The 24,637-nt window shown below is 42.3% G+C and overlaps 1 protein-coding gene across 7 annotated transcripts in view; it reads left to right on the forward strand.

The window, feature by feature from the left end:
- Positions 1 to 2,171: 2,171 nt before the first annotated feature.
- TTF2 (transcription termination factor 2) overlaps positions 2,172 to 24,637 on the forward strand; it is a 57,182-nt gene continuing 34,716 nt past the window's right edge. For all 7 annotated transcript variants that reach the window (XR_010941024.1, XR_010941022.1, XR_010941021.1 and 4 more), the window contains exons 1-11: positions 2,172 to 2,257; positions 2,337 to 2,439; positions 4,798 to 4,884; positions 14,457 to 14,523; positions 15,338 to 16,339; positions 16,652 to 16,766; positions 17,106 to 17,288; positions 19,117 to 19,244; positions 20,496 to 20,577; positions 22,614 to 22,733; positions 24,337 to 24,487. Coding sequence is in view for 2 of the 7 variants with exons in the window: in XM_067727412.1 (XP_067583513.1) it covers positions 2,230 to 2,257; positions 2,337 to 2,439; positions 4,798 to 4,884; positions 14,457 to 14,523; positions 15,338 to 16,339; positions 16,652 to 16,766; positions 17,106 to 17,288; positions 19,117 to 19,244; positions 20,496 to 20,577; positions 22,614 to 22,733; positions 24,337 to 24,487 (2,066 nt within the window). In the remaining 5 variants the exon portion in view is untranslated. The remainder of the gene's footprint in view (positions 2,258 to 2,336; positions 2,440 to 4,797; positions 4,885 to 14,456; positions 14,524 to 15,337; positions 16,340 to 16,651; positions 16,767 to 17,105; positions 17,289 to 19,116; positions 19,245 to 20,495; positions 20,578 to 22,613; positions 22,734 to 24,336; positions 24,488 to 24,637) is intronic.

A 24,637-nucleotide genomic window follows, 5' to 3' on the forward strand; every position in this document is an offset into this window, starting at 1 on the left:
AATGAAAATGCCTCTATTTATTTATTTGTTTTTTGCTCCTTTCCTGTCTTTACGTTTATCTATAGGTGTTTCAGAAGGGATAGTTATGTATAAACTAACTCCACTTTGCTTCCAGACACATCTTTATCTAGTCCTACAGAGTTTACTGCTAACTCCACTCATCTTGACATTTAAATACTATTTTACATTGTTATTTAAGTGTTCAGTATGTGCTAGTTCTGTCTCCTCCAAATACTGAGCAAGCTCTTTGTGGTTAGAATAGTCATCTTAGGGCTTTCCTGGTGGCACAGTGGTTGAGAGTCCGCCTGCCGATGCAGAGGACGCGGGTTCGTGCCCCGGTCCGGGAGGATACCACATGCCGCGGAGCGGCTGGGCCCGTGAGCCATGGCCGCTGAGCCTGCGCGTCCGGAGCCTGTGCTCCGCAACGGGAGAGGCCACAACAGTGAGAGGCCCGCGTACCGCAAAAAAAAAAAAAAAAAGAAAGAAAGAAAAAAGTCATCTTAAACTTTGTGTATGAATAAATGAATTGTATATTTCTCAAGCACGTGGTCCACATTGGGCACAAAAAATGCTAATAAGGGCTCATTTAATTAATAAATGATAACTTGGGGCTTCCCTGGTGGCGCAGTGGTTAAGAATCCGCCTGCCAGTGCAGGTGACATGGGTTCGATCCCTGGTCCGAGAACATTCCACATGCCACGGAGCAACTAAGCCCGTGCGCCACAACTACTGAGCCTGCGCTTCTAGAGCCCGTGCTCCGCAACAAGAGAAGCCGGCTCACCACAACGAAGAGTAACCCCCGCTCGCCGAAACTAGAGAAAGCCCGCGTGCAGCAACGAAGACCCAACGCAGCCATAAATAGATAAATAAATAAAATCTATTAAAAAATAAATAAATGATACCTCAGGTTTGTCTCCCCTCCTCTGGAACCCCTAGGACATTTACATTTATCATTTAGCCCAGATTTCCTAGAATTTGCAATTTCCTGTCCTACGGTCTCCATAAGTACAGTTGCACACACCATATGTCTGGACATATGGTCCTCAGTAGTTGTAAGACGAAGCCATCTTTCTTGCAGTAAGTCTCTGATTTCTATTTCTCCCTTTTTGTTGACTAAGAGATCTGATTACGATTTCAAATAGTCCCCTTTCTTTTAACTTCACCCTCTATTTTTAATATTACAAAAAGCATACTAGTAGAAAAAGTCTGACAATACAAAGTGTGCAAAATAAAACTCCCTTTCACCAAAGACAATCTATTTCTCCTGTTGTTTCCACTTTGAAACATTTCTAACTCAGGTCTCCTACACCGAGCGCCTAGAGAACATTGAGCACACAGAGGAGGCAGCTGCGCTGTCCCCTGGGCACCCGTCGGCAGACGGCCCACTCGCTAATTCTCTGACCTCGGGTGAGTCACTCAAACGTCTATGAGTGTCGGGGGTCCTTAAAATGCTGCGCATGTCACCAGGTTGTCCAGAGAGATATGTATGGGTTAGCGCTTTGTGTTGTGTAGCCCTAGTCTTTATGCCTGCTTTACGATAGATTTGCCAGTTCACCCTGCAGCTTTAAAGGACGCCCCATCAGCCCTCACTCGCGCCCCGCCCCTCGCCCCTAAATTGCAAATCCAGTGCCTCCTCCTGCGGTGGCCGCTTCTCAGGGACTCCTCCCCTCCCCAGTGACCCCTCGCGGAGGCAGAGCGCCCACTAGCGCCAGGCCCCGGCTCGCAGATGACCGCGAAGCTCCAGGCGCTCTTGGCCTCCGGGAGAAGGCAGCTTTCTTTGCAGAGGAGTTTGTAACGTCTGCTTCCTCTAGGGCCGCCTCTAGATCTTAAATGAATATACGCTAGAGTCGTCCCGCTCACTGTCCCGTTCTTTCGTCTTCCAAAACCTGCAAAACAAAGCTTCCCTCGGCCCGGAAGCCCTGCCAGCCCCCAAGCCTCCCTCTAGCACCAGCCACGCCCCACCAACCAGACCAGGTTCCCCACTCCGCCCCCTCGCCTCAGTTTTGATTTCGGCGCGCCGCGAGCATAGGTTGGAGGTGAGCACACTCCCCGTCTGATTGACTGATTGTAGCTAGGGTGGGTGGGGCTAAGGCCGCGGCGGTGAATTATGGGGGTTAAGACTACAGGAGGTGGGTGACAATTGGTTCCTGAATGAGGAGGGCGGAGTAAAAGGCGGAAGCAGGCGTTGGGAGTGGGGGTGATTTCGGGGAAGAGGAAAGAAGTAGTGGGATGGAAGTGGTTGGGTGTCCACAGCACGGTAGGAGGTCAGGGTGGTAGGGTCCTTCGGGGTCTGTCAGCCTAGCGTGGCGTAATCATTGTCGACCTTCTCTCCTCAGGGACCTTATGTTTTCTGAAGACCGGCGTCCGAGATGGCCCGAATAAAGGAAAGAGCTTCTACGTGTGCCCGGCGGACACATGCAGCTTCGTGGGGGCCACCGAGTAGGTCTCGAGCTGGGCACGGTTCCCTGCGACTGCGCGTGGCCTCCCAGGAGGAGTCTCCGGCTCTCCGCTTCCCACAAGGACTAGGAGAGCTGGGACCCCTGGTCTGCGGAGCCAGGGCCCTTTAAGTAGTTGGTAATCCCAGGAAAGCGTGGCATGTTAGGGACACGCTCCGCCACTGCTTCCTGTGTGACCCAAGGCTGGTTACTTTCCCTCTCTGGGCCGCCAATTCCCTCACTTATAACATGGAGGATTGGCTACGTCTGGATCCTTCTGGTCCTTTTCAGTTCTGGGTTTCTGTTCACCAGTCAGGCCTTGACCCTCCCTTCTCCTGCTTGAACATTACCCCCTTCCCATTTAAGTGAGGCATACAGGCATAGCAGAAATTAACTGGTGCCAGCTTTGCACTAGTTTTAGGCCGAACTGGTTTTTATTTATTTATTTTAAAAATTTTATTTATTTGTTTATTTTTGTTTGCATTGGGTCCTCGTTGCTGCACGCTGGCTTTCTCTAGTTGGGGAGAACGGGGGCTACTCTTCGTTGCGGTGCGCAGGCTTCTCATTGCGGTGGCTTCTCTTGTTGTGCAGCACAGGCTCTAGGCACGCGGGCTTCAGTAGTTGTGGTGCATAGGCTCCGTAGCTGTGGCGCATAGGCTCAGTAGTTGTGGCTCGTGGGCTCTAGAGCACAGGCTCAGTACTTGGGGTGCATGGGCTTAGTTGCTCCGCAGGATGTGGGATCTTGGCGGACTAGGGCTCGAACCGGTGTCCCCTGCATTGGCAGGCAGATTCTTAACCACTGCGCCACCAGGGAGGCCCTCCAACTGGTTTTTAAATGTTTGAAGTTAGAACACTCTGGTAGTCAGATTAACAGCCCCCTTTAAAAATAGTATTCTCTGCATTTAAGTGGTGAGATTGATATTCCAAAGAAACAAATTACTTTAGGGCTTAAAGCTGAAAGAAACATCAGAAATCCTGAAATAAACATCAGAAATCTGATTCAGCAGTCTAATTTTTTACGAAGGTGAAAGCTGAGACCCAGAAATATTAAGCATCTTCTTTGAAGTGAGGAAAGTTAATACTGTTCTCATAAAGTGTTGTTAATGTTTTCACAGTACCAAGTGTCCACAGTTTCTATGTGAAATTTTAAACTGTCACATCATTATGCATTTTTCCTGCTTTCTACTTAACTTGGTTTAGAAAAGGTATTTTTCTACATATGTAAGGCACATAATGGATATCAATACTAGAAAATAAAGTATTTTTTCAACACATACATTAACTTCTCATGTTTCCCCCAAATGATTTAGATGATTTGTGTTTTTGTTATGCTTTGAAACTAAGTTGAAGATTTTTACCCTTTTTCAGATTTAGAAAATAAATTTTTAGAGAAAATATTTTCTTAGCCTTCTAATAAGTTTTTACATTTGAAAGAAATTACTGGGATCCAATTTAATTAAATACAAAGTGACTCTGTTTAAATCAGTGTTAAATCTTTAGAAGGGACCAAACAAAAATACTCAAGCTATCAACACCATATCATTATGGCAGAGTTTACTGTTTAATTTCTGATATCTATATGGAGCTTCTTAGGTTCAGTACCTAGCTCAAGTTTCATGAGACATGAAAGCACATTCAGATTTGTAGGAGTTAAACATTAATAGAAGCATAAGATTTGGTTTTAAGTGAAGAGAAAAATGTCCTTATATAGCTTACCATTTATAAGAACATATTGCTATACAAACTAGTACAATAATATTTGATATGAAGACGGTTATTTGATAAATTCGACCTCTTTGGAATGTCTAGTAACCAGAATATAAGCAAAAAGACAAAGAAAATGCCACAGGTCATGTGAGACTACTTTAGATCTTCACTCTCAAATGTTATACATAAATTCTTTCATAGTAAGAAGTTGGAAGGGAGGAGTTGAACTTATGCCAACCAAGCATGAAGCAAATTAGTAGAATGTGTTTGCAGAGTTGGCATGTGAACAACACTGAGTGACAGGTAACAGGTTATCAGGAAGAAGAATGATGGAAGAACCTGGGGAAAATTCACAGCTTGGAGGTATCGCAGTATAGTGGTCACATAGCACAGTGTCATTTTAAACTTGAGTCCTCAGGAAAAAGATAGGTATATTTACTGTCATATTTTATTTGGGGGCATGAGAAGAGATGAAAGCTGTGGGCCCTTTCCCCAGAGGAATGCACATAGACATAAAAGTGTGGGGGATTTACAAACCCAGTAGAGGTCATACATGGACCCTTAAGTTTAAAACCCATATTCTGGATTTAATTTTAGGATATTGACCTCTATTCTTTGCCTCCTAAAACAAAATTTCAATTTTTTTTCCCTCTAGCATTCCTGTTTCTCATTGTTTATTGCATGAGGACTTTGCGGTAGAGCTTCAGGGTCTGTTTCTATCACAGGGCAAGAAAGAATACAGGTAAGTGTCTAAAAGGAACAGCTAAGTGTATTTTTGTTTTGCTTGGCCTGGTGGGGTTACAGTCAGGTGTTTTCCTAGGATTGACTATTCTTTAAAAGTCATTAAAAAACAAACGGTATTTCTATATATATTGAATACCTTTTGGGCTGTCACTTCCTGACTTCTGAGCTACTGGTTAATGTGAGAAGCCTGACTTCCGGTTAATTTCTGGATAAACTGCTCTCCCTCCCTCCCTCTCCAGCTCTCAAGTAGCGAATTTAACATCAGCCCACCAATGGTCATTAACTTGTACTAACTCGTCAACTTTCTCATTCTGGTAGTACAACGAGGTAATGTGTAAAAATGTCTAATGTATGTTAAGTACTCAATAAATGCTAGTTTCCCTTTTATGGGAACTCAGAGAAAGGGCAGAGAAGTCTATATAGGTGGCAGATATTTGTCATGAGTATTGAAAAATAAGTAGGAATTCGCTAGGGGCAAAAAAGAGGTCATATTTAACAGATCAGTATCCTGCATTAGTGTACAGGGGCATGAAGTAATTGCAAGCATTTGGTTCAGTAGTTAGCATATATTTGAGTGGAGACTTCAGAAGATAAGGCTGGCCAGGAAGGCAGGGGCCAGATGTAATGTTTTTATATGATATTCTGTGCAGTTTGGAATTTATATATTCTAGATCAATATTTCCCCCCAAGTATAGGCATTCAAGTACCATCTTTACAACTTTTACATAACTGAAAACTGCCTGTACTACTGTATTTCTTAACTGAGTTATGCATGCAGTAAGATGCACAGTTCTTTTAAGTGTTCAACCGGTTGAGTTTTGAGAAAGGTATATACCCATCCTTATAACCAAGATCCCAGTCAAAATATAGAATATTTTTTTCCATTACCCCATTAAGTGCCATTGGATCCCTTCTAGTTAATCCCCCCACCCACTGTAGCCAGTCATTGTTTTGATTCATAGTGTATGTATTCTTTTGTATCTGGCTTTTATGTAACAGTATCTGTGAGATTCATCCATGTGGTTGTGTGTATCAGTAATTCATTTTTTTAAAATAAATTTATTTACTTTTTGGCTGCGTTGGGTCTTCGTTGCTGCGCACGGGCTTTCTCTACTTGTGGCGAGCGGAGGCTGCTCTTCGTTGCGGCGCGCGGGCTTCTCATTGCGGTGGCTTCTCTTTGTTGCAAAGCACGGGCTCTAGGGCATGCAGGCTTCAATAGTTGTGGCGTGCAGGCTCAGTAGTTGTGGCTCGCGGGCGCTACAGCACAGGCTCAGCAGTTGTGGCGCATGGGCTTAGTTGCTCTGCGGCATGTGGGATCTTCCTAGACCAGGGATCGAACCCATGTGTCCTGCATTGGCAGGCGGATTCTTAACCACTGCGCCACCAGGGAAGTCCCCAGTAATTCATTCTTTATTATTGCCCAGTTGAATTCCATTTTATGAATACCATTTTGAATACCATTTATGAAGACCATTTTGTTTCATGTGGTTTTTTGCCATTTCTGTATATCTTCTTTGATGGAGTATCTGTTTAAAATTTTTGCCCATTTTTTAAATTGAAATTTTTAAATGACATAATTGTAGAGTCACAAGCAATTAAAAGAAATATTGACAGTACAGAGAGATCCTCTGTAGACTTTACCTGATGGTAACATTTTGCAAAATTTAGTATAATATCATAACTAGGATATTGATATTTATATTGATAATTCACTGATCTCATTTGTAAAGATAGTTTTACTTGTACTAATTTGTGTGTGTACACATACATTTAGTTCTATACAACGTTATCAAGTGTAGTTTTGTGTATTCACTACAACAGTCAAGATATTGAGTGGTTCCATTACCGGAGGATCCTTCTTGTTGCCCTTTTATAACCACATTCACCTTCCTCGTTTCCCCCTGTTCACCCCTGCCAATCATGAACCTGATCTACAGCTCTAAAATTTTGTCATTTCAGAATGTTACATACATGGAATCATACAGCATGACTTTGGGGGATTTTTGCCTATTTTTAAAATTGAGTTGTCTTTTGTTATTGAGTTGAGAGAGTTCTTTATGTATTCTCTGTAGAAGTCCTTTGGTGGATATATGGATTGTGAATGTTTTCTCCCAATCTGTGGCTTTCACTTTCTTGACTATCTTTTGAGGAGCAGAAGCTTTTCATTTTATGAAGTCCAATTTATCATTTTGTTATGGTTTGTGCTTTTTGTGTTCTCTGAGAAATCTTTGCCTACCTCAAGATCATAAAGTTCTCCAGTGGTTTCTTCTAGAAGTTTTATAGTTTTTTTTTTAATGGCTTTTTTGTTTAGTCTATGCTCTACCTCATATTATCAATAATTTGGGGTACCTCATGAGATTCAAACTGAGGTTCATTTAATTTTTCATATAGTAATGAATGAATGTTATTCAATTGTTTCAGCACCATTTTTTGAAGACTTTCCTTTCCCCGTGGAAACGCTTGTCACCTTTGTTGAAAAATCGGTTGACCACCACGTGTGGGTCTGTTTTTGGACTTGCTAAGCTCTTCCATTGATCTATTTGCCTATCCTGCCTGACAAGATCAGATAAGGTCGTGTGAATCCAACTTTCCTTTTCAAGATTGGCTATTCTAGGTCCTTTACATTTCCATATAAAATGTAGAATCGACTTTTAAAATTTCCTCAGAAAACTCAGTTGGGATTTCATTGAACCTATATAGATGAGTTTGGGGAGAACTGACATCAATATTGATCTTCCAGTTCATGAGCATGGTATATTATTTATTTATGACTTTTAAAATTTCAGCATTACGGAATAGTTCTCATTATAGAGTACTATACCCTTTTGGTTAAATTTAGTCCTCAGTGTTAATGTTTTTTGACACTGTTGTAAGTGGAATTTTTTTTTTGGCTGTACCATGCGGTTTGTGGGATCTTAGTTCCCCAACCAGAGATTGAACCCTGGCCATTGGCAGTGAAACTGCAGAGTCCTAACCACTCGACCGCCATGGAATTCCCTATAAATGGAATTTTTAAAAATTCACTTTTCTGTTGTTTTTTGCTAGTACAGTGGTGCCAGTAAGCCTCTAGTACGTGAAGTTAGGATGTTCTCCTTTACACACTACTGGGGGCCCTGAATCATACAGAGATATTGTTCTATGTGGTAGGAAGACGCCGAAGAACTTTATTCAATTTACATTAAAAGAAGCACTATGGAAGTTAGATTAGGAAGTGAAGGCAGTGGAGGCACGGAGCCCACTGAACTAATAGTTGCTATTGAATGCCTACTACGTGGCATATTCTTTACCTCTTATCTTCATAGAATCTTCTGTGAGAGGTTTCAATATCCCTGTTGTATAGACAGATGAGGAAACATTTAGAGAGGTTAGAGAAGAAATCTGAGGTACCATGGTTATGATGTGGCATCACTGGGATTTGAGCCTGGGTCTAACCAACTCCAGGCACACCCACCTTCTCTAAGTGAAAGATGGGTTTGGATTGAAGCCCTGGCAGTGGAGTTGGGTGCACTTAGACTGGAGAACACTTGCTGAAATGGATACGGCACGTTTCCTGGTAGGGTGTTTAAGCATGTTTAAGCATGTTCTTTCCTCCATTTACTCAGCTGGGACAGTGGTCATGGGAGCCCCGATTTCACTCAGTTGTGAGGGTTCACTGAGGCCGTGTGTGTGGTGCACTTAGTCTGGCATTCGGCACGTGGTCAGTGCTCAGGAAATGGTTGCCTAGTTGGGTGTATGGATGATGAGTTTACCATTAAGCAAGACAAGGAAGGAAAGGTAACATCAGTAGAGGATGGCTAACACATACAGCTTTGGACTCATTGTGTCTTACGTATGTATGAAACCAGCTAGCAAAGTGAGTGGGCAGCTCCGAAGAAAGGTCTAAGCTGAAGACAGAAGTTTGAGAACTTGTCTCTAATATTCTTCACACTAGGTAGATGAGGCTGAGAGGTGATCATTATTTTAAAAATAGAAAAAGAATGCTTGAATGTATTTCTTTTAGTCCAGATCTAGAACACTTATTAGGAGGTACTTACTAGAGCTTTAAAAAGCCTGTTTTAGGACAAATAAAATACAGTTCTACAACACTCAACAAATTAAAAACAAAGCAAAAAATCCAACAAGTACCCTGATAGGTGGTACAGGCTGGAAATTTAAAAAGAAATAGGTGATGTGTCTATGGATGATGACTTCCTTAGCAGACAGCAAGGCATTTAGCCAGAACCCCTATACTCTGGAGAACGATGTCAGGGAGTACAGCCTTTCCTTCCCCAAAACTGGGTTTTCTTTTCAGGAACTTAAAGTACTTTACATGCTTGAATTAATACCATTATGTTTAACGCTTAACCTAGCTAGGAGACAGGTGTAGCAGAGTAATGCAGGGGAGGTATAAACCAAAGTAGGACTAAGATGCGCATTTTTGTTACCTTGGAGTAAAGCCGCTTTTTTGTGTAGTTCTCTAACTAAACACCAGATGGTACCACTCACCAGCGTTTGACTGACCCTCAGCCATGAGCATTTTTAATGCCCAGTTTATGGGCATTAAAGAAAACTATGATAGTCCCTCGGTAGAACCAGAGGGAACAACCCTTGCTTTGACGTTAATGATGTGGCACACGTTGATATACAGATGTTGGACATTGTCATCCAGCTCCTGAGTTCATGTTCTCTCCCCTCTCTCTCTCTCTTTTAGCTTTCATTCTCAAGGATATGGGGTCAAAATAGATGGTAATATTCTTTTGTCTGTAGTTGGGTAAAACCAACCAGTTATTTTAGTTCTTTAAATAACTGGTTGTAGTGGGATGTTCAAAATACTTCATTTTTCATACCACTTGAATCTTTGCATGTCTAGGAAACTCCTGGTATGGTTGGTTACTGGGTAGAATTGACATGCAGGTTATTTAACCCAGTGATGATTACTTAGGCTGATGACGGAGAGGCATTTGGGCATGAACCAGACGCATGCAGAAGGACCTCAGGCCCAGCAACCCATGAAGAACGCCACTCAATAAAGCCAGGACTTTTACTAGGTGCTGTAGAGTGTCGTGCACTGCGCTGTATCATAGAAGTAATCCTTGTGTGGAGAGGATATTAACCCTTTGTAATATGTGTAGAAATTACTTTCGCCAGTTTGCCTTTTTTTTTTTGCGGTACACGGGCCTCTCACTGTTGTGGCCTCTCCCGTTGCGGAGCACAGGCTCCGGATGCGCAGTCTCAGCGGCCATGGCTCACGGGGCCAGCCGCTCTGCGGCACGTGGGATCCTCCAGGACCAGGGCACGAACCCGTGTCCCCTGCATCGGCAGGCGGACTCTCAACCACTGCGCCACCAGGGAAGCCCCCCCCAGTTTGCCTTTTGTCTTGTAATTTCACCTATAGTATTTTTACTATATGGAAGTTTAATACTTTTATGTAGTCAAATTACTAAATCCTTTCTCAGCTGCAGGATTTTGTCATTCCCTTTTCACTTTAGGATTACAAAAATATTCATCTCCATTTTTTTCCTAGAACATTTACAGTTTCATTCTTTTTTTTTTTAAATACATTTGTCTACTTATTTATTTTTGGCTGCGTTGGGTTTTTGTTGCTGCGTGCGGGCTTTCTCTAGTTGTGGTGAGCGGGGGCTACTCTTCGTTGTGGTGCTCAGGCTTCTCATTGTGGTAGCTTCTCGTCGCAGAGCACAGGCTCTAGGCGCTCGGGATTCAGTAGTTGTGGCACACGGGCTCAGTAGTTGTGGCTTACGGGCTCTAGAGCGCAGGCTCTGTAGTTGTGGCACACGGGCTTAGTTGCTCCGCGGCATGTGGGATCTTCCAAGACCAGGGCTCGAACCTGTGTCCCCTGCATTGGCAGGTGAATTCTTAACTATTGTGCCACCAGGGAAGTCCTACAGTTTCATTCTTTACATTTTTTGTTCCATCTTGAATTTTTGTGTAAAAGAATGAGGTAGAAATCCAGCTTTATGTTTCTCCATTGCTGCGTATATAGATGTGAACCCATATTTCTAAAGTCCCTGTGACACAATTGGGATAAGAGACACACAGAGGTTGGCGAGCAGTCCGATCTGCACATTAGAGTGCTATGTTGGATGTGTTCAAATGCCAGATGCTTCTGTGACTGTAAGACTAACAGTAGGAGATTAAGGCTGATGAAGGTTACTGAGAAAGTGGAGGAACTGAGACTTGGATTTGGCCTTGAATGACCTCTTGCTGGTTTCTTCATCATTATTGTTCATAACCTATGTCCTGGAAAATAATTAATGAATATACTGTAGAAATTATGCTCTTTTTTCATAGTGGAATCAGTATTTGCTTTCTCTATGAGAATATATTTCCACTGCTTTCTCTGTTGATATACAATTTAATAAATGTAACAAACTTTTTATCCTAAAAGCAGAGAAGCCCACCCAGATTGATTTTAATAAAAATGTAAGTAGAAGCATTTTTGCACTGTGCCTAGCACATAGTTGATGCTAAGTGTGTGTTGTTTTCTTCCCTGTTTCTCCAAATCTTGCCCTTCTCCTGAAAGTCTTTGAGGCGTGGGCTTTAAAACAGATACTATAAAATATTCTTTCAGTAAATGTTTCAAGTACTTGATACACTTTCAACAACAGCAGGAATTTGTTCTTGACTTATTTTCGTAAGTAGTAGTACTCCTTAATGGTAGCCAGTACTTTGAATTTTCATGTATTCAAGGCATTTCAGAAATTTTCAGAACTATATGTTAAATATAGTATCCTACTGCAGTAAGAAAAATTAGAAACCAATACATGTTTTTTAAAATTGTGAGCTTGAATGGGAAAACTGTGAGTTTGTATGAGAGGGGCTGGTCCTGTTTTCTTTTTAACTTGACGTTTATGGAATACTTGTCCATTTGGGGCTTGTTATCTTTGCTTCTATGTCCAAGTGAAGCATGGCGTTGAGGGGTCATGACCTGCTCAGGGTTTGTTTTTGAGTTAGGACTCAGACTGTTGTGATGACTGTTGTATATCACAGTACTAATTTAAGAAGTTTGAAAAAGAACAAGAAATTAAACGGAAAGAAAGCAGAAAGAAGGAATTAGTGCAGGTAAAACAAATTTAATGAGTTAGAAAGCAGCAAAAAGAGAACTAATAAATAAAACCTAGAAGCTAATTGATGAAGAAAAACAATGAAGGCTCTAATCCACAGTATGAGATATAGATAGTTGCCTACGGATATATTAAAACACATGTGAAATGACATATACAAAAGGTTGTTCGTTGTGATATTGCTTTTAATAGGAAAGAATTGGAAACAACCAAACTGGCCCCATCAAGAGGGTCTGGTTAAGTAAATAATGGAACATCCTTATAGTGGAAAACTGCAGCTGTGTAAAAAACTGTGCAGCTGTAGGGGGAAAAAAAAAAATATATATATATATATATATATATATATATATATATATATATATATATATATGGAAGTCCTTTATGTATATGTTTTTATAGAAGAATCTCCAAGACATTGTTAAGTTTAAAAAAGAAAAGCAAGCAAGATATTTAGTACCTTGAGTAGAGAGGAAGAAATAAAATATTATATTGATCTGAATATGCATTAAAACCATCTCTGGAAAGGCAAACAAAAAATTAGTGAAAATGGTTACTTGGGAGGGATGTGAACAGAACATATGAGGAGGGGGTGCTTTTCACTGCCATTTTACACTTTTTGATTGAGTATATTACCTATTTAAACAATTAAAATATGTTATTTTAAAAGCTCTTATTTAACTGATTACATGTTTTTGAGAAGTCGTTTGGGGTAAGGAAAAAATCAGTAGGTTCTGTTTAATTCAGCAATACTTAACTATTATGTACAAAAGGCGAAGCTTAGTTACGAATGAAGAGATCATATATGGTTATAGCCTTCTGGTTGCTGAAAATATAGTTGGGCAGACAGGCAGATACAAGTGTACGACAACTATATACAACAAAAATAGAGAAGCAGTACAATGAATGAACAGGGCAGGGGATGTGCGAAAACCTTGCAAAGGAGGTATGTCTTGAACTAGGTGTGGAGGGACCTGTAGGACTTTGACAGCTGGTGATGGGGTAATGGTGGGCAAATAGGGATAAGGAGGACATCCTTTGGATGGAAGATGGTACACATGCAAAGTCCAGTAGGATGGAGAGTGCGTGGCTTAGTTTGAGGATGGGACAGGGTAGCCATTTCTGGATAGCTGGAGTATAGGTAGTGTTTGTGTGAGCAGGGACTGTCTTGCACTGGGATGCAAGTCTGTATTCAGTCTTTTTTTTCTTAGTGGAAAATTGGAAATATATGCAAAATTAGGATAGAATAATACAGCACATGAGCTTCAACAATCACCAATTCATGGCTAATCTTGTTCCATATATACCCTACCCACTCTACCCCCCAACTCCTGCCATATTTGGAAACAGATCCCAGATAATGTCATTTCTTCTGTAAATATTTCAGTGTGTAGCTCTACAAGATATGAACTCTTTTTTTTAACCAGTTGTATTACAGATTTCTAGTAGATTCATAAATGTTATAAATAGTTTATTTTTTGGTAGTTTTTATTCATTTGCTTAAGTCAAGATCTAAATAAGGTCCACAGATTGCAGTTGACTGATAGGTTTTTTAAGTCTCTTAAGTAGGTTCCCCCCAATCTTTTTTTCTCCCTTGTGATTTATTTGTTGAAGGAATCAAGTTGTTTATCTTAATAGCATTTCCCACTGTTAAGAGTTTGCAGATTACATCCCCTGGTCTAGTTTTATGTGTTCCTCTGTTGTTTGTATTTCCTGTAAATCGGTAATTGGATTCAAGTTTGACCAGATTCAGGTTAGTTTTTGTTTGTTTTGGTTTGGCTTGGTTTTTTTTTGTTTTTAAATTTATTTTTGGCTGTGTTGGGTCTTTGTTGCTGCGTGCAGGCTTTCTCTAGTTGCGGAGAGCGGGGGCTACTCTTCATTGTAGTGGCTTCTCTTGTTGTGGAGCACAGGATCTAGGCACGCAGGCTTCAGTAGTTGTGGCACGTGGGCTCAGTAATTGTGGCTTGCAGGCTCTAGAGCGCAGGCTCCGTAGTTGTGGCGCACAGGCTTCGTTGCTCCACGGCATGTGGGATCTTCCCGGACCAGGGCTCGAAACTGTGTCCCCGACCTTGGCAGGCAGATTCTTAACCACTGCGCCACCAGGGAAGTCTGTGGCTTGGTTTTTTTGTTTGTTTGTTTGTTTTTACTTTATGGGAAGTATTATGGCTTCCCATTAGGGACACATAATGTCTGTTTATCTCCTTTTTTCTGATTTTAGCAGTCCTTGCTGATCAGTGTTCCCATGTCAGTTATTCTGTAGAGTTAAAAGAATAAATCTATGAATACCCTCTGGTTACCATGACATCTGTATCCTTTTACTTCTCAGCTCTTATAAATATCCTGTGAGATAAAGATTTTTAAATGTCGCACATATAAGAGTAATTGGTTTCAAGTGACCTTTGAAAGCTGGTATCAAATAATTGTAAGATGTTTTCTTGGGTTAAAAACAAATTTATCTCTTGTTTTAATGTATTTTCACAAATTTGATTATTTCTGTTTTATACTTCATTAGGTTATTCTTCCGATGTGTTAGAAGTAAGGCAGAGGGGAAGCAATGGTGTGGAAATATCCCATGGCAGGTAGGAATTATTCATCTGTTTTCAAACCTGACTATTAAGATTGTTTCATCTGTGGGATCACCTGAAAAGACCCTGAAGTCCAGTATAAACTGCTTTTCATTGTACTGTCTCTGAAAGACAGTTCTTTTCTTTAAGCATGGTAGACCTTGTTGGGACTCTTAATTCAAAGGACCATTTGGGTCTTAAATATAGTTAGTATCCTGCTATTTAAGGAAAAAGTTAAATTTACTTGACTAACTTCAGCATGTTTTTATAGACTGATATCTATTTGATGTTGGTATAAGCTGAGTGTATTCATAAGCTTTTAGAATGTGAGAATTAGGAGAGACCCTACAGAAATCCAGTACATGAGGAGCTAGACTGTACAAGGTCATGAAACTTGTTTTTGTAGGGAGATAGCTTGGACTTAAGATTCTGGATTTGTACCGTGAAACCTTCCTAAAGCCAAAATCAAAGCAAGTATAGGGTACTGTTTAGGTTTTGGGAAAAGTTCATCTTGAGAGAGTAGTTTTTCATGAAAAGTATACATTGTGGCTATTGCTATTATTAAAACACTTTGACTTGGTCACTACTGTTCCTTGAGGCCTGGAAAAGCAGTGATCACGGACAGAGAAGGAAGCAAGCATTGAAAGTACTGTTAAGAAACGAATTCTTTGTGAGTTTGGCAGTCCTTTCTAGAGGGAGAAATGATCCTAGGAACATTCAGAAAAATTGGACTGCTTTTACTGTGTTTCCATTTCCTCTGAAAAAAGGTATTCTAGATGTTAAGGTTGCTTTAATATTTTATAGTAAGATTATTTCCTTTGTCTTTTAGGATCCTAATTCCGAAGAACATTCTGTAACCAGTAAGTCTCAGCATGCCTCTGAGATATCTCGTTATCCTTCCAGCCAGCAGAGAAACCCGTTCAAGGTAATTGACAAGAATCAAGAACCATCCCTCTGGAAGCAGTTCATCAAAGGTGAAGATGAGGAAAAGACAGCTGATAAGAAGCAAAGGGAAAAGAGAGATCCACTCCTGGATCAAAAGAAGGAACAGAAGCCTGAATCTAAGTGCTGGATGGAGGAAGATCTCTCATCTGGCCTGGTGGTAAAGGAAAAACAATCGGCTGTTCAGGAGATGCAGCGAGGGGAGAAGACAGAGTTTCGTAGTGCTGCAAAGGAGGTTGAAGGGGTGCACAAAAGAAACCTATTTGAGATGAAATCCAAACAGGTCCGTGGGAATGAGCTGAGAGAACCGTCTGCATCTCAGGAGAAGTCAAATGGTGAGAGGCATTCTCTCCAAAAAGAATCAGAACCTCCAAGGGAAAAGGAAACTAAGCCTTTGCCTCGAATTGTTCACAGTCAACACCCAATAAGCCAGTCCCTGAAAGGGGGACACCTCAGCAAGGAGCACCCCAAGAGCTGGGAGGCTAGAGAAACAAAGGCAAAGAAGGACGCAAGCACGCAGACCCTCCAGAAAAGTCTGCTCCAGGGCCATTTGCGGACACAGCCGGAGACCCGGGGCACGCCTGCTCCAAAGGGACCGGCTGCTCAGCCTGCACCGCTGGCCGCAGGGCACCCCCAGGGAGAGATGCGAGACGCCGATACAAGCAGTGGTGACAGTGAGGAAGGTGATGTTGATTTTGTTTCCTCTAAGCCAGGGAGCCCCTTGCTCTTTGACTTGACTCTAGACTCACAGAAGAAGAAGAACCTTAAATTCCCTGGTCAGAGTGTGCAAAGAAAAATTTCTCCTGACTCAGGCGTTTCCAAGAAGGGAGAACCTTCAGACCCAGAAGCCCAACGTGTGTACCTCACAACACAGCTGAAACAAAAGAAGGTACTACTGACCTGTGTTTTGTTTGTAAGTTTGGAGCATTGCTGTGGGCAGATAAGGGACACCACAAACAAGTTAAATATATTAACATGAGAAGGGTTTTAGTGGTGAATGTTTAGTTTCTGCCTTTTGCTATGTTTATATTTTCAGGCTTGGTAAGTCACCTGGGTTTAGAAAGAAAAAAGTTTCTGGTTTTCACACATATAGTTAAAAGACCGTGATTTCAGAGTTTTAGCATTTTAGGCTATTTTAATCTGAAACTATCTTTCTAATGACTTGAGAGGAGCGACCCATGTTATAGGATCTGTTTTCCAGAGCACACTGGCATCTGTGAACATCCAGGCTCTTCCAGACAAGGGTCAGAAGTTGTTCAAGCAACTTCAGGAGCTGGAGGATGCGCTGAGTGCCCTGGCCCTCTCCCCAGAGCAAGGTAAAAGGGGTTCTGCCCCCAAACCCGCAGTTTGCATGAACTTCAGGAGACGTTCGAGAGGCGTTTCAATAAAGAATAGGTTGACTCATTCACTTGCTCATCTTGTTATCTGTTACTGAGCTTCCTTTATAAGTTATACCTGTGATTTATAAAAACTTCCTCCTATTTCCCGTGGACTCAAGTCTTTTTCCCATTGTTTAAGAAATGGTTTAAATGCTGTGTTCTCTCAGAAGTGTTCCCCAGCTCATGGCGATCCCACCCTCTCTTGACCTCACCTCATGCGTAGAATTCCTTCACTTTTCTGAAGCGTAATCTGTTCTTCCCTTGTTTTTTGAGCAGGCACTAATGAGAAGAGTAACACTCAAGTACCACAGCAGAGTAACTTCACCAAAACGACCACTGATCCTCCCCACTTGGTGCCTCCCAAACCCCTGCAGGGCCAGGATCTCCAGCCTCTGGGTTGTCTAGGACTGAAGGCTGCCCGCCAGGAGGCTGCTGGAGGGTCTGATCAGTGCTGTGGAGGTGAGATCCGAGGCCCTGGCCCTGGTGGGAACCGCTACACGTACGAGTTAAATGCTGCCTCGTAGATACCTTTGTAACCATGAAAAGGGAGAAACCATTCTGAGTTGCCTGTGTGATGAAGCTCGTGATGCTCAGCTAAGTTTATACACAGCGTAATTTAGATCTTTGTGAGGGCAGAGACTGTGTCTGCCCTGTTCAATGACCTTGCTCACGGTCCTCGATCGGTCGGCCCAGTGGTCGGCGTATGGGAGTCATCCAGTAAATGTTTGTGAATGAAAACTTGAACTCATATCATGATGAGGGAGGCAGGCCAGTAGATATGTTTATAGTCCTTCTGTGTGTGTGTGTGTGTGTGTGTGTGTGTGCGTGTGCGCGTGTGCACGCATGTGCACTGAGGCAGAGCAGGGGACTATGTGACCATGACCAGTAGACTCAGAGAGCAGCACCACCCAATTTAAATGAGTGTTTCCATCCCGAACTCTGCAGAAAACAATGAATTCAGAAGCACCCGCAGAATGAAGATCCCAGGTAGAGCCTCAACTATGTAATATGATTGGTTGGTTTGCTGACCAGGACACAGGACCTCTAGTGGGCTGGCAGCGAGGAGAAAAGCTAAAGCCAGTTTTCCTCCAACTGAGAACTGCTCGAGATATAGGGAGGGAAAAGGAGAGAAAAGAGAAAACAGGAGGAAAGGAGGGGAGAAAGGTTGGAGAGCAGTAGTCAACAAGCGGGTAAGGAATAGATGGGGTGCCAGATGAAGCAAAGGTCTCTCTAAAAGGGCACAGAGAAAACATACTTACGTGTATAAAATAGATAAACAACAGGGACCTACTGTATAGCACAGGGAACTATACTCAATATCTTGTAATAACCTATAATGGAAAAGAATCCGAAAAAGAATAATATATAAAGAATATGTGTGTATGTAACTGAATCACTTTGCTGTACACTTGAAACTAACACAACATTGTAAATTAACTATACTTCCATTAAAAAAAAAAAGAAAAAGTACTTGGTCCAGTGGCACAGCATAGCTGTGCTCCAGACTGTTTGAAGAACATTGCTGTGTGACAGCGTCATTCAGTAATCACCATGGTGATGGAGTTGCCTAGAGAAATTAAGTTATGGTGGATTATTAAGGTAAGAAGTTATGTAATATGTTTAGGAAAGAATTCCATTAAAATACCTTTTCATTTAAAAACATTTTAACTTTTAAGTGAATAATTAATTTTTATTTGTCTTAGAAATCTCTTATTTGGATACTTCATCCCTAAACTTGCAACCTGCTAAGGTGCTTGTGTTTATTAATGAACTTCAGTAGAAGTTGTCTGTGTAGAATGAGCGGGCTCCAGCACTCAAGTATTATATTCTCGGTGCTGTGCAGGCAGCCTGGGACGCACACTGTAGGGACTGTCTCTCCCTGTCTGCCTAAACTTCGGCAGACTCCCTGTTGCTCAACCTCTTCTATTGCTGGCTTTTCTTCTTTGCATCCAGCCTCAGGGGTCTTTGTTTTTCTGAAAATTCTCATGGTATTACCTTCTTCCCTGCCACCTCTTCAAAGCTGAAAGAGAAAAAAATATTATGGGTTATTTTATTTTGTATTATACTTTATTTTGTCCTCTATTAGAACACTTGATAATGTGATTTTAAAAAATAATAGACAAACAGAGACTAGGGATAATGAAGCCTGTGAGTCTAGGAGAATCTGGAGGCAAGAATTTTTAGTCCATACAAATCCATCATCTGGCAAATAGTGAATTGCCTTTTTGCAGCTCTGGCCAGAACATAATACTCGCAGCACTTTTAGGTAACCTCGATTTGTACGCAGGCCCTATGAGCCAAGGTCGCCTTCGCGCAGTGTGGCAAATCACAAGTGAAGCCATTGATGAGCTGCATCGATCACTTGAGTCACGTCCTGGCGAGACAGCTGTAGCAGAGGATCCAGCTGGGTTGAAGGTGAGCCAGGAAGGCCCACAGGGCAGAGTGTCTTATAACAGTATCCCAGCGCCCACGAGGAGGGGGACCAACTACTGTGAACGTGCCCATCAGAGTGCCATTCTGACATATCTTTTCTACAAATAATGCTCAAGTGGCTTCCCTTGCAGTATTTTCTTTTTTTCTGTTTAGCAGTGAGAAGAAAAAAACAACAGTTTTTTTTTTTTCTTAAAGTCATACAGTTATATATGTCTGTAGCAGTAACAGATCCATTTATTGAGCTTCAATAGGCGTCACAAGGTTGCAAAGGAATTGCTGCTCTTAGTGGACTAGTTGGGGTGAAAGTGCATGTACAACCTATGTAAGACAACTAGACAATGACTGTAAGACAGAAAACGTGCATTGTCGTGTACTGTGGACTGTATGCAAAGTACAAAGGGATTCGAAATAAAGGAAAAGTTACTCTAGGTCAGCACTATTATTTGTGCCTTAAAGAAACCGCAAGCCTAGAGACAGGATAGAAACCAAATACTCCAGTTAGAGGGAGTGGTGCTCAGAGGGAAGATACAGAGATTGGTATTAATAAGTGATGATCAGGTGACATCAGTGCCTGAGCTGGGAGCAGCAGGTGATGTAACTAAGCAGGAAGAGTCCCTTGCTGTGGAGCCTGGCATTGGTGAAGGAACTTAGACTGGAATGACTCAAGAGATATTATGGAATCACTGTAGAATTTTGAGCAGGGATGTTTTGTGAAGGTTTTTTATGTCACAGAGTTCAAGATAAACTGGAGGAAGGAAAGACTAGAAGGTGGGCCCCCAGTTAGAGGGCTATCAATTTATGACTAGCAGTGTGGACTGGGACATTGCCCACAGAGAGGAGAGGCACATTTAAGAGATAATGAGGAAGAGCCAGTGGAATGGCTGGTAAAAGTCGGGTGGCCAATCAGAGGTCTTGGCTGCAAACAGTAGAAACTGACTTGGGCTGATTAAGCAGACAAAGCAGGACTCTCACTTGAGAGCGAGAGAGGCGGCTCTTGATAGACGTGCTGGACAACTGGCATCAATGACAACTGTCCGGGGCAGACCAGGACATGTGGTGAGAGGGAGGAGTCCAGGACTTCAAGGCGAAACGAGCGGCTGATCTGACAACTAGAATATCAGGAGGGTCACTTAGAGAAAATAAACAAGTAGAGTATGGAGTCCATGTGGCCAGGCTGCTGCATAGCCTCTCATCAGGAACTGGTACTTAACTTTCAATTATTACCTTTGTCAGATCCCTTTGTTGCCGCACCAGAAGCAGGCATTAGCCTGGCTGCTATGGCGGGAAGGTCAGAAGCCACGAGGAGGAATCCTGGGTGAGTCTGGTGTTGGGCTAAGAGCCAACAAATGCAGTGCTTCGTTCAGTCCTCTCAACTCTGGGTAGGTACTCTAATGCCCCATCTGACAGACGAGGAGACTGCAGTGTGGGAGTTTAAGCCACGTGCTCCAGAGTACACAGCCATAGGATCAGTCAGGTCTTGGTTGCCCGCAGTAGAGATTGGCTGTGGCTGACGAAGCAGAGGGAAGGTTTATTCTGTGGTGGCCCACAGAACCTCTGGGAGATGTGGAGGGCCGGGCTGGACTTCTAGGAGCAATGGCCAAAGCCAAGTCACCAACGGAGTGTCCTGTAAGAACCGTCATGGCTGCTCTGTGCCATCGAGCAGCAGGAGAAAGCACTGCCGCCCCCAAATCAAACTGCCGTCTCCAACCTTTCCTGTAGAAAGCGTTCTACAGGGAGCCTTTTTTCTAAAGTTACTCACATCTGAATCGAAGTCTGGTGTGAGTGTAAGTGCTCTGTAGAGCCAGGTCATGCTGCCGGTGCCTTAGCTGCAGAAGAGGCAGGAAGTAAGTTATCCAGGCTCTGCTTTGCAGACTCGTCACGCTAAAGTTTACCAAGGTGCTCAACTTCCAGAAAGCATGACAGATGTCCACTATGGCTAGTAAGTGGCTGTGTCTGGGTCTCCAAGACCACCTCCAGGTTGGATGATTTGCTAGGATGCACAGCATATAGTCATATTCGTGGGTGTAATTTATTACAGTCAAATAAATTGAGTAATAATTGAGCAATTTGATTTGATATAGGCCAAAATTAGCAAAGGAAGAAGGCACTTGGGGCAAAGTCCAAGGGAAACCAGGTTCAAGTTCCAGAGGCCTGTCCCAGTGGAGTCACTCAGCGTGTGCTTAAGTCTTCCACATGTAAAATGTTGCCAACCAGGAAAGCTTGTTAGTGATTCGGTACCCAGGGTGTTTACTGGGGGCTGGTCACATAGGCAGCTTCAGTCTGGCAGGTACTGAAATTTCAGATTCCAGAAGGAAAGCAGGTGTTCAACATAAACTGTACTATTGGTACACGCAGTTTAGGCACAGTGAGCCATTCTTACCCAGTCTGGGAATGGGGGGACCCCTCCTGAAATCCAAGTTCCCAGATGCCAGCCAAGAGCCAGCCTTGTAAGCTGACCTTCCAAAGGAGAGTAGTCAGCTGCTGTGTTAGCTCTGCACAGTGGCAGAACCAGAGCCCATGCTGTGACATTTTACTTCTGCTTACGTCAGAATGAGTATTTAAACTGTTAAAAAGGGGATAATAATATTTTATAGGGTATAAATAGTAAATTGGATAAGCTCAGTAACCGGCACAATGATGGTACCCAAGAACTGCTAGTTTATGACCTTCTTTGATGAATAAGTTAAGGGGATGGAGGACTGTCTTGAGTTAACTCTTTTTTTTTTTTTTTTTTTTGCTGTACGCGGGCCTCTCACTGTTGTGGCCTCTCCCGTTGTGCTCCGGACGCACAGGCTCATCGGCCATGGCTCACGGGCCCAGCCGCTCCGCGGCATGTGGGATCTTCCCGGACCGGGGCACGAACCCGTGTCCCCGGCATCGGCAGGCGGACTCTCAACCACTGCGCCACCAGGGAAGCCCTTGAGTTAACTCTTAACTCCAAAAGTGTGGTAGTAAAGTGGGTGGTAGGCTATATCTACTGGACCTTTTTGCTTTTGCAGGGAAATAAATAAGACTAGGCAACATCATCAAACTGAGGGAGATATCAATGAATGTACTGGATAAGTGACAATATAACACAGAGACTCGAATAAGATCTAAATAATAAGTTTTAAATTTTACGAAAGTCCTAGTAAATGTCTTTGACCTAGGTCGCAAAATAAATAGCAAGAGTTAGTGTTCATTTTAATAAGAAAGACAAAGGCTTCAATAGAGGAGGCAAAGCATGGTGACTGGAATGGCACTGACAGCAGAGGACCAGGGCTGGTGTCTGCCCGGGGCTGCTTCTCTTGAAGCTGAGCTGATTCTTTGCCCTAAATAGTTACCTCTCCTATTTGTGTTTTTATTTTCCAGCGGATGATATGGGGTTAGGAAAAACCCTCACAATGATTGCACTCATCCTGACCCAGAAGAACCAAGAGAAAAACAAAGAAAAGGACAAAACCACGGCTTTGGCTTGGCTTTCCAAAAATGGTATTCAAAAACCTGCTGTTTCCTAAATCATGTGAGGCAGCGGAGAGTGGAAATTTTTCAGCCATGAAAGGATGCCTTTTGTCATATTTAATTTATTGGAAAACTAGCATTAGACTACTTTCCTATAGTATCATTTCTGACACCAAATACACTAACTAGAAGTAATCATTTTTTCCTTTTAATATAAGGTTAGCTTGACCTGTGATTAGGAACAATTTCATGGAGAAAGCTAAGGCTCCAGAAAACTTAGTTTAAACCTAATGATTATTTTTGTTAATGTTGAGGATATAACTATAGGATAGATCCAAATTAGTTAATATATTATTTTTTGAAAGAAGATCTGTGACAAATTCAGATTTTAGCCACCATAGCAGACACTGTTTTCCATGTTTCTGAACTTCCAGAAGTTTCCAGATTCTAGACAATTTCTCTTATTTCAACCTCTGTTTTTAAAATGTAGTAACTGTATAAGTACCTTAAAGGTCCTGTATATCATGTAGAGCCAACACCACGTAAATTGCCATGTACACATGTACATTTCTCAGTTGGTTAGATAGTTAAGGAATCTGTGGCCATCTGCTCTCAGGGCCTCTAGTGACCACTGTTGCAGCTGGACCCTGTGTCCCTGTGTGTAGTAGCAGCATGTGCGCACCTTCACACACACAAGGGATGGGGGGCAGTGGTACACATACTCCAGCACTAACTGGTTCCAAAGTAATGTTCGCTTGACCTAGGGAATTTTGTACTTATACTTTAATGTGAATGTAATTAAGTTATGCTTTTCAGAGAAAAGTAATAATACTCCCTTGTAATGAATCAACTCAGGATGAGTTAGGAAATGATCCAGCTTCTACATTCTGGCCACTGTGAAAGCACATTGGGGTTTTTTGGGTTTTTAAAGTGAAGTCATGTGCTACCCACTTTCCTCGCCCTTTAGCCTCTCTCTCTTCCACTTTTGTAGGGGAAAATAAATAATGGTTTTGAGTTAAAAGATTATTTCTTCCGTTTTCTATTCTACTTCATGCATACTTCATTTTATTGCACTTCACTTTATTGCACTTCACAGATACTGTTTTTTACAAATTGAGGGTTTGTGTCAACCCTGTGTTGAGCAAGTCTTTTGGCGCCATTGTTCCAACAGCATTTGCTCACTTCGCGTCTCCATGTCACATTTTGGTAATTCTTGCAATACTTCAAACCATCCACCAGTGAAAAGATTACGACTTGCTGGAGGCTCAGATGATGTTAGCATTTTTAAGCAATGAAGTATTTTCAAATTAAGCTATGCACCTTTTTTAAAAAACGTAATGCTATTGCACACTTAACAGACTATAGTGTAGTGCAAACAGACCTTTTATATGCACTGGGAAACGAGAAAGTTTGTGTGACTCACTTTATTGTGATACTCACTTTATTGCTGTGGTCTAGATCCAGACCCGCAATATCTCCAAGGTATAAGCTGTGTGTAGAAATAGAAGCAGCAGTTGTTAAAAATATTGATTGAAGGAATAAATGTCAGTCAAGGGAAAGAGGTAATGCCTTTAAGAAGTTAAAACTATTTAATGAATGTAACGAGGTGTTGATTTTCTTTTCCCCTCTCAAGACTCCTCTGAGTTCACTTCCCATGGAACACTAGTCATCTGTCCTGCTTCCCTGATCCATCATTGGAAAAGTGAGGTGGAGAAACGTGTGAGCAGCAACAAACTAAGAGTCTATCTGTATCATGGGCCAAACCGGGATCAACATGCAAAAGTGTAAGTGCAGAAATATTGCAGTCAGTATGAGGTGCTCAGCATCTTGGCTCAGGGGGCCTTTTTTTTTTTTTTTTTGCAGTACGCAGTCCTCTCACTGTTGTGGCCTCTCCTGTTGCGGAGCACGGGCTCCGGACGCGCAGTCTTAGTGGC

Source organism: Pseudorca crassidens, chromosome 2, assembly GCF_039906515.1.
Source record: "Pseudorca crassidens isolate mPseCra1 chromosome 2, mPseCra1.hap1, whole genome shotgun sequence".
NCBI lineage: Eukaryota > Metazoa > Chordata > Mammalia > Artiodactyla > Delphinidae > Pseudorca > Pseudorca crassidens.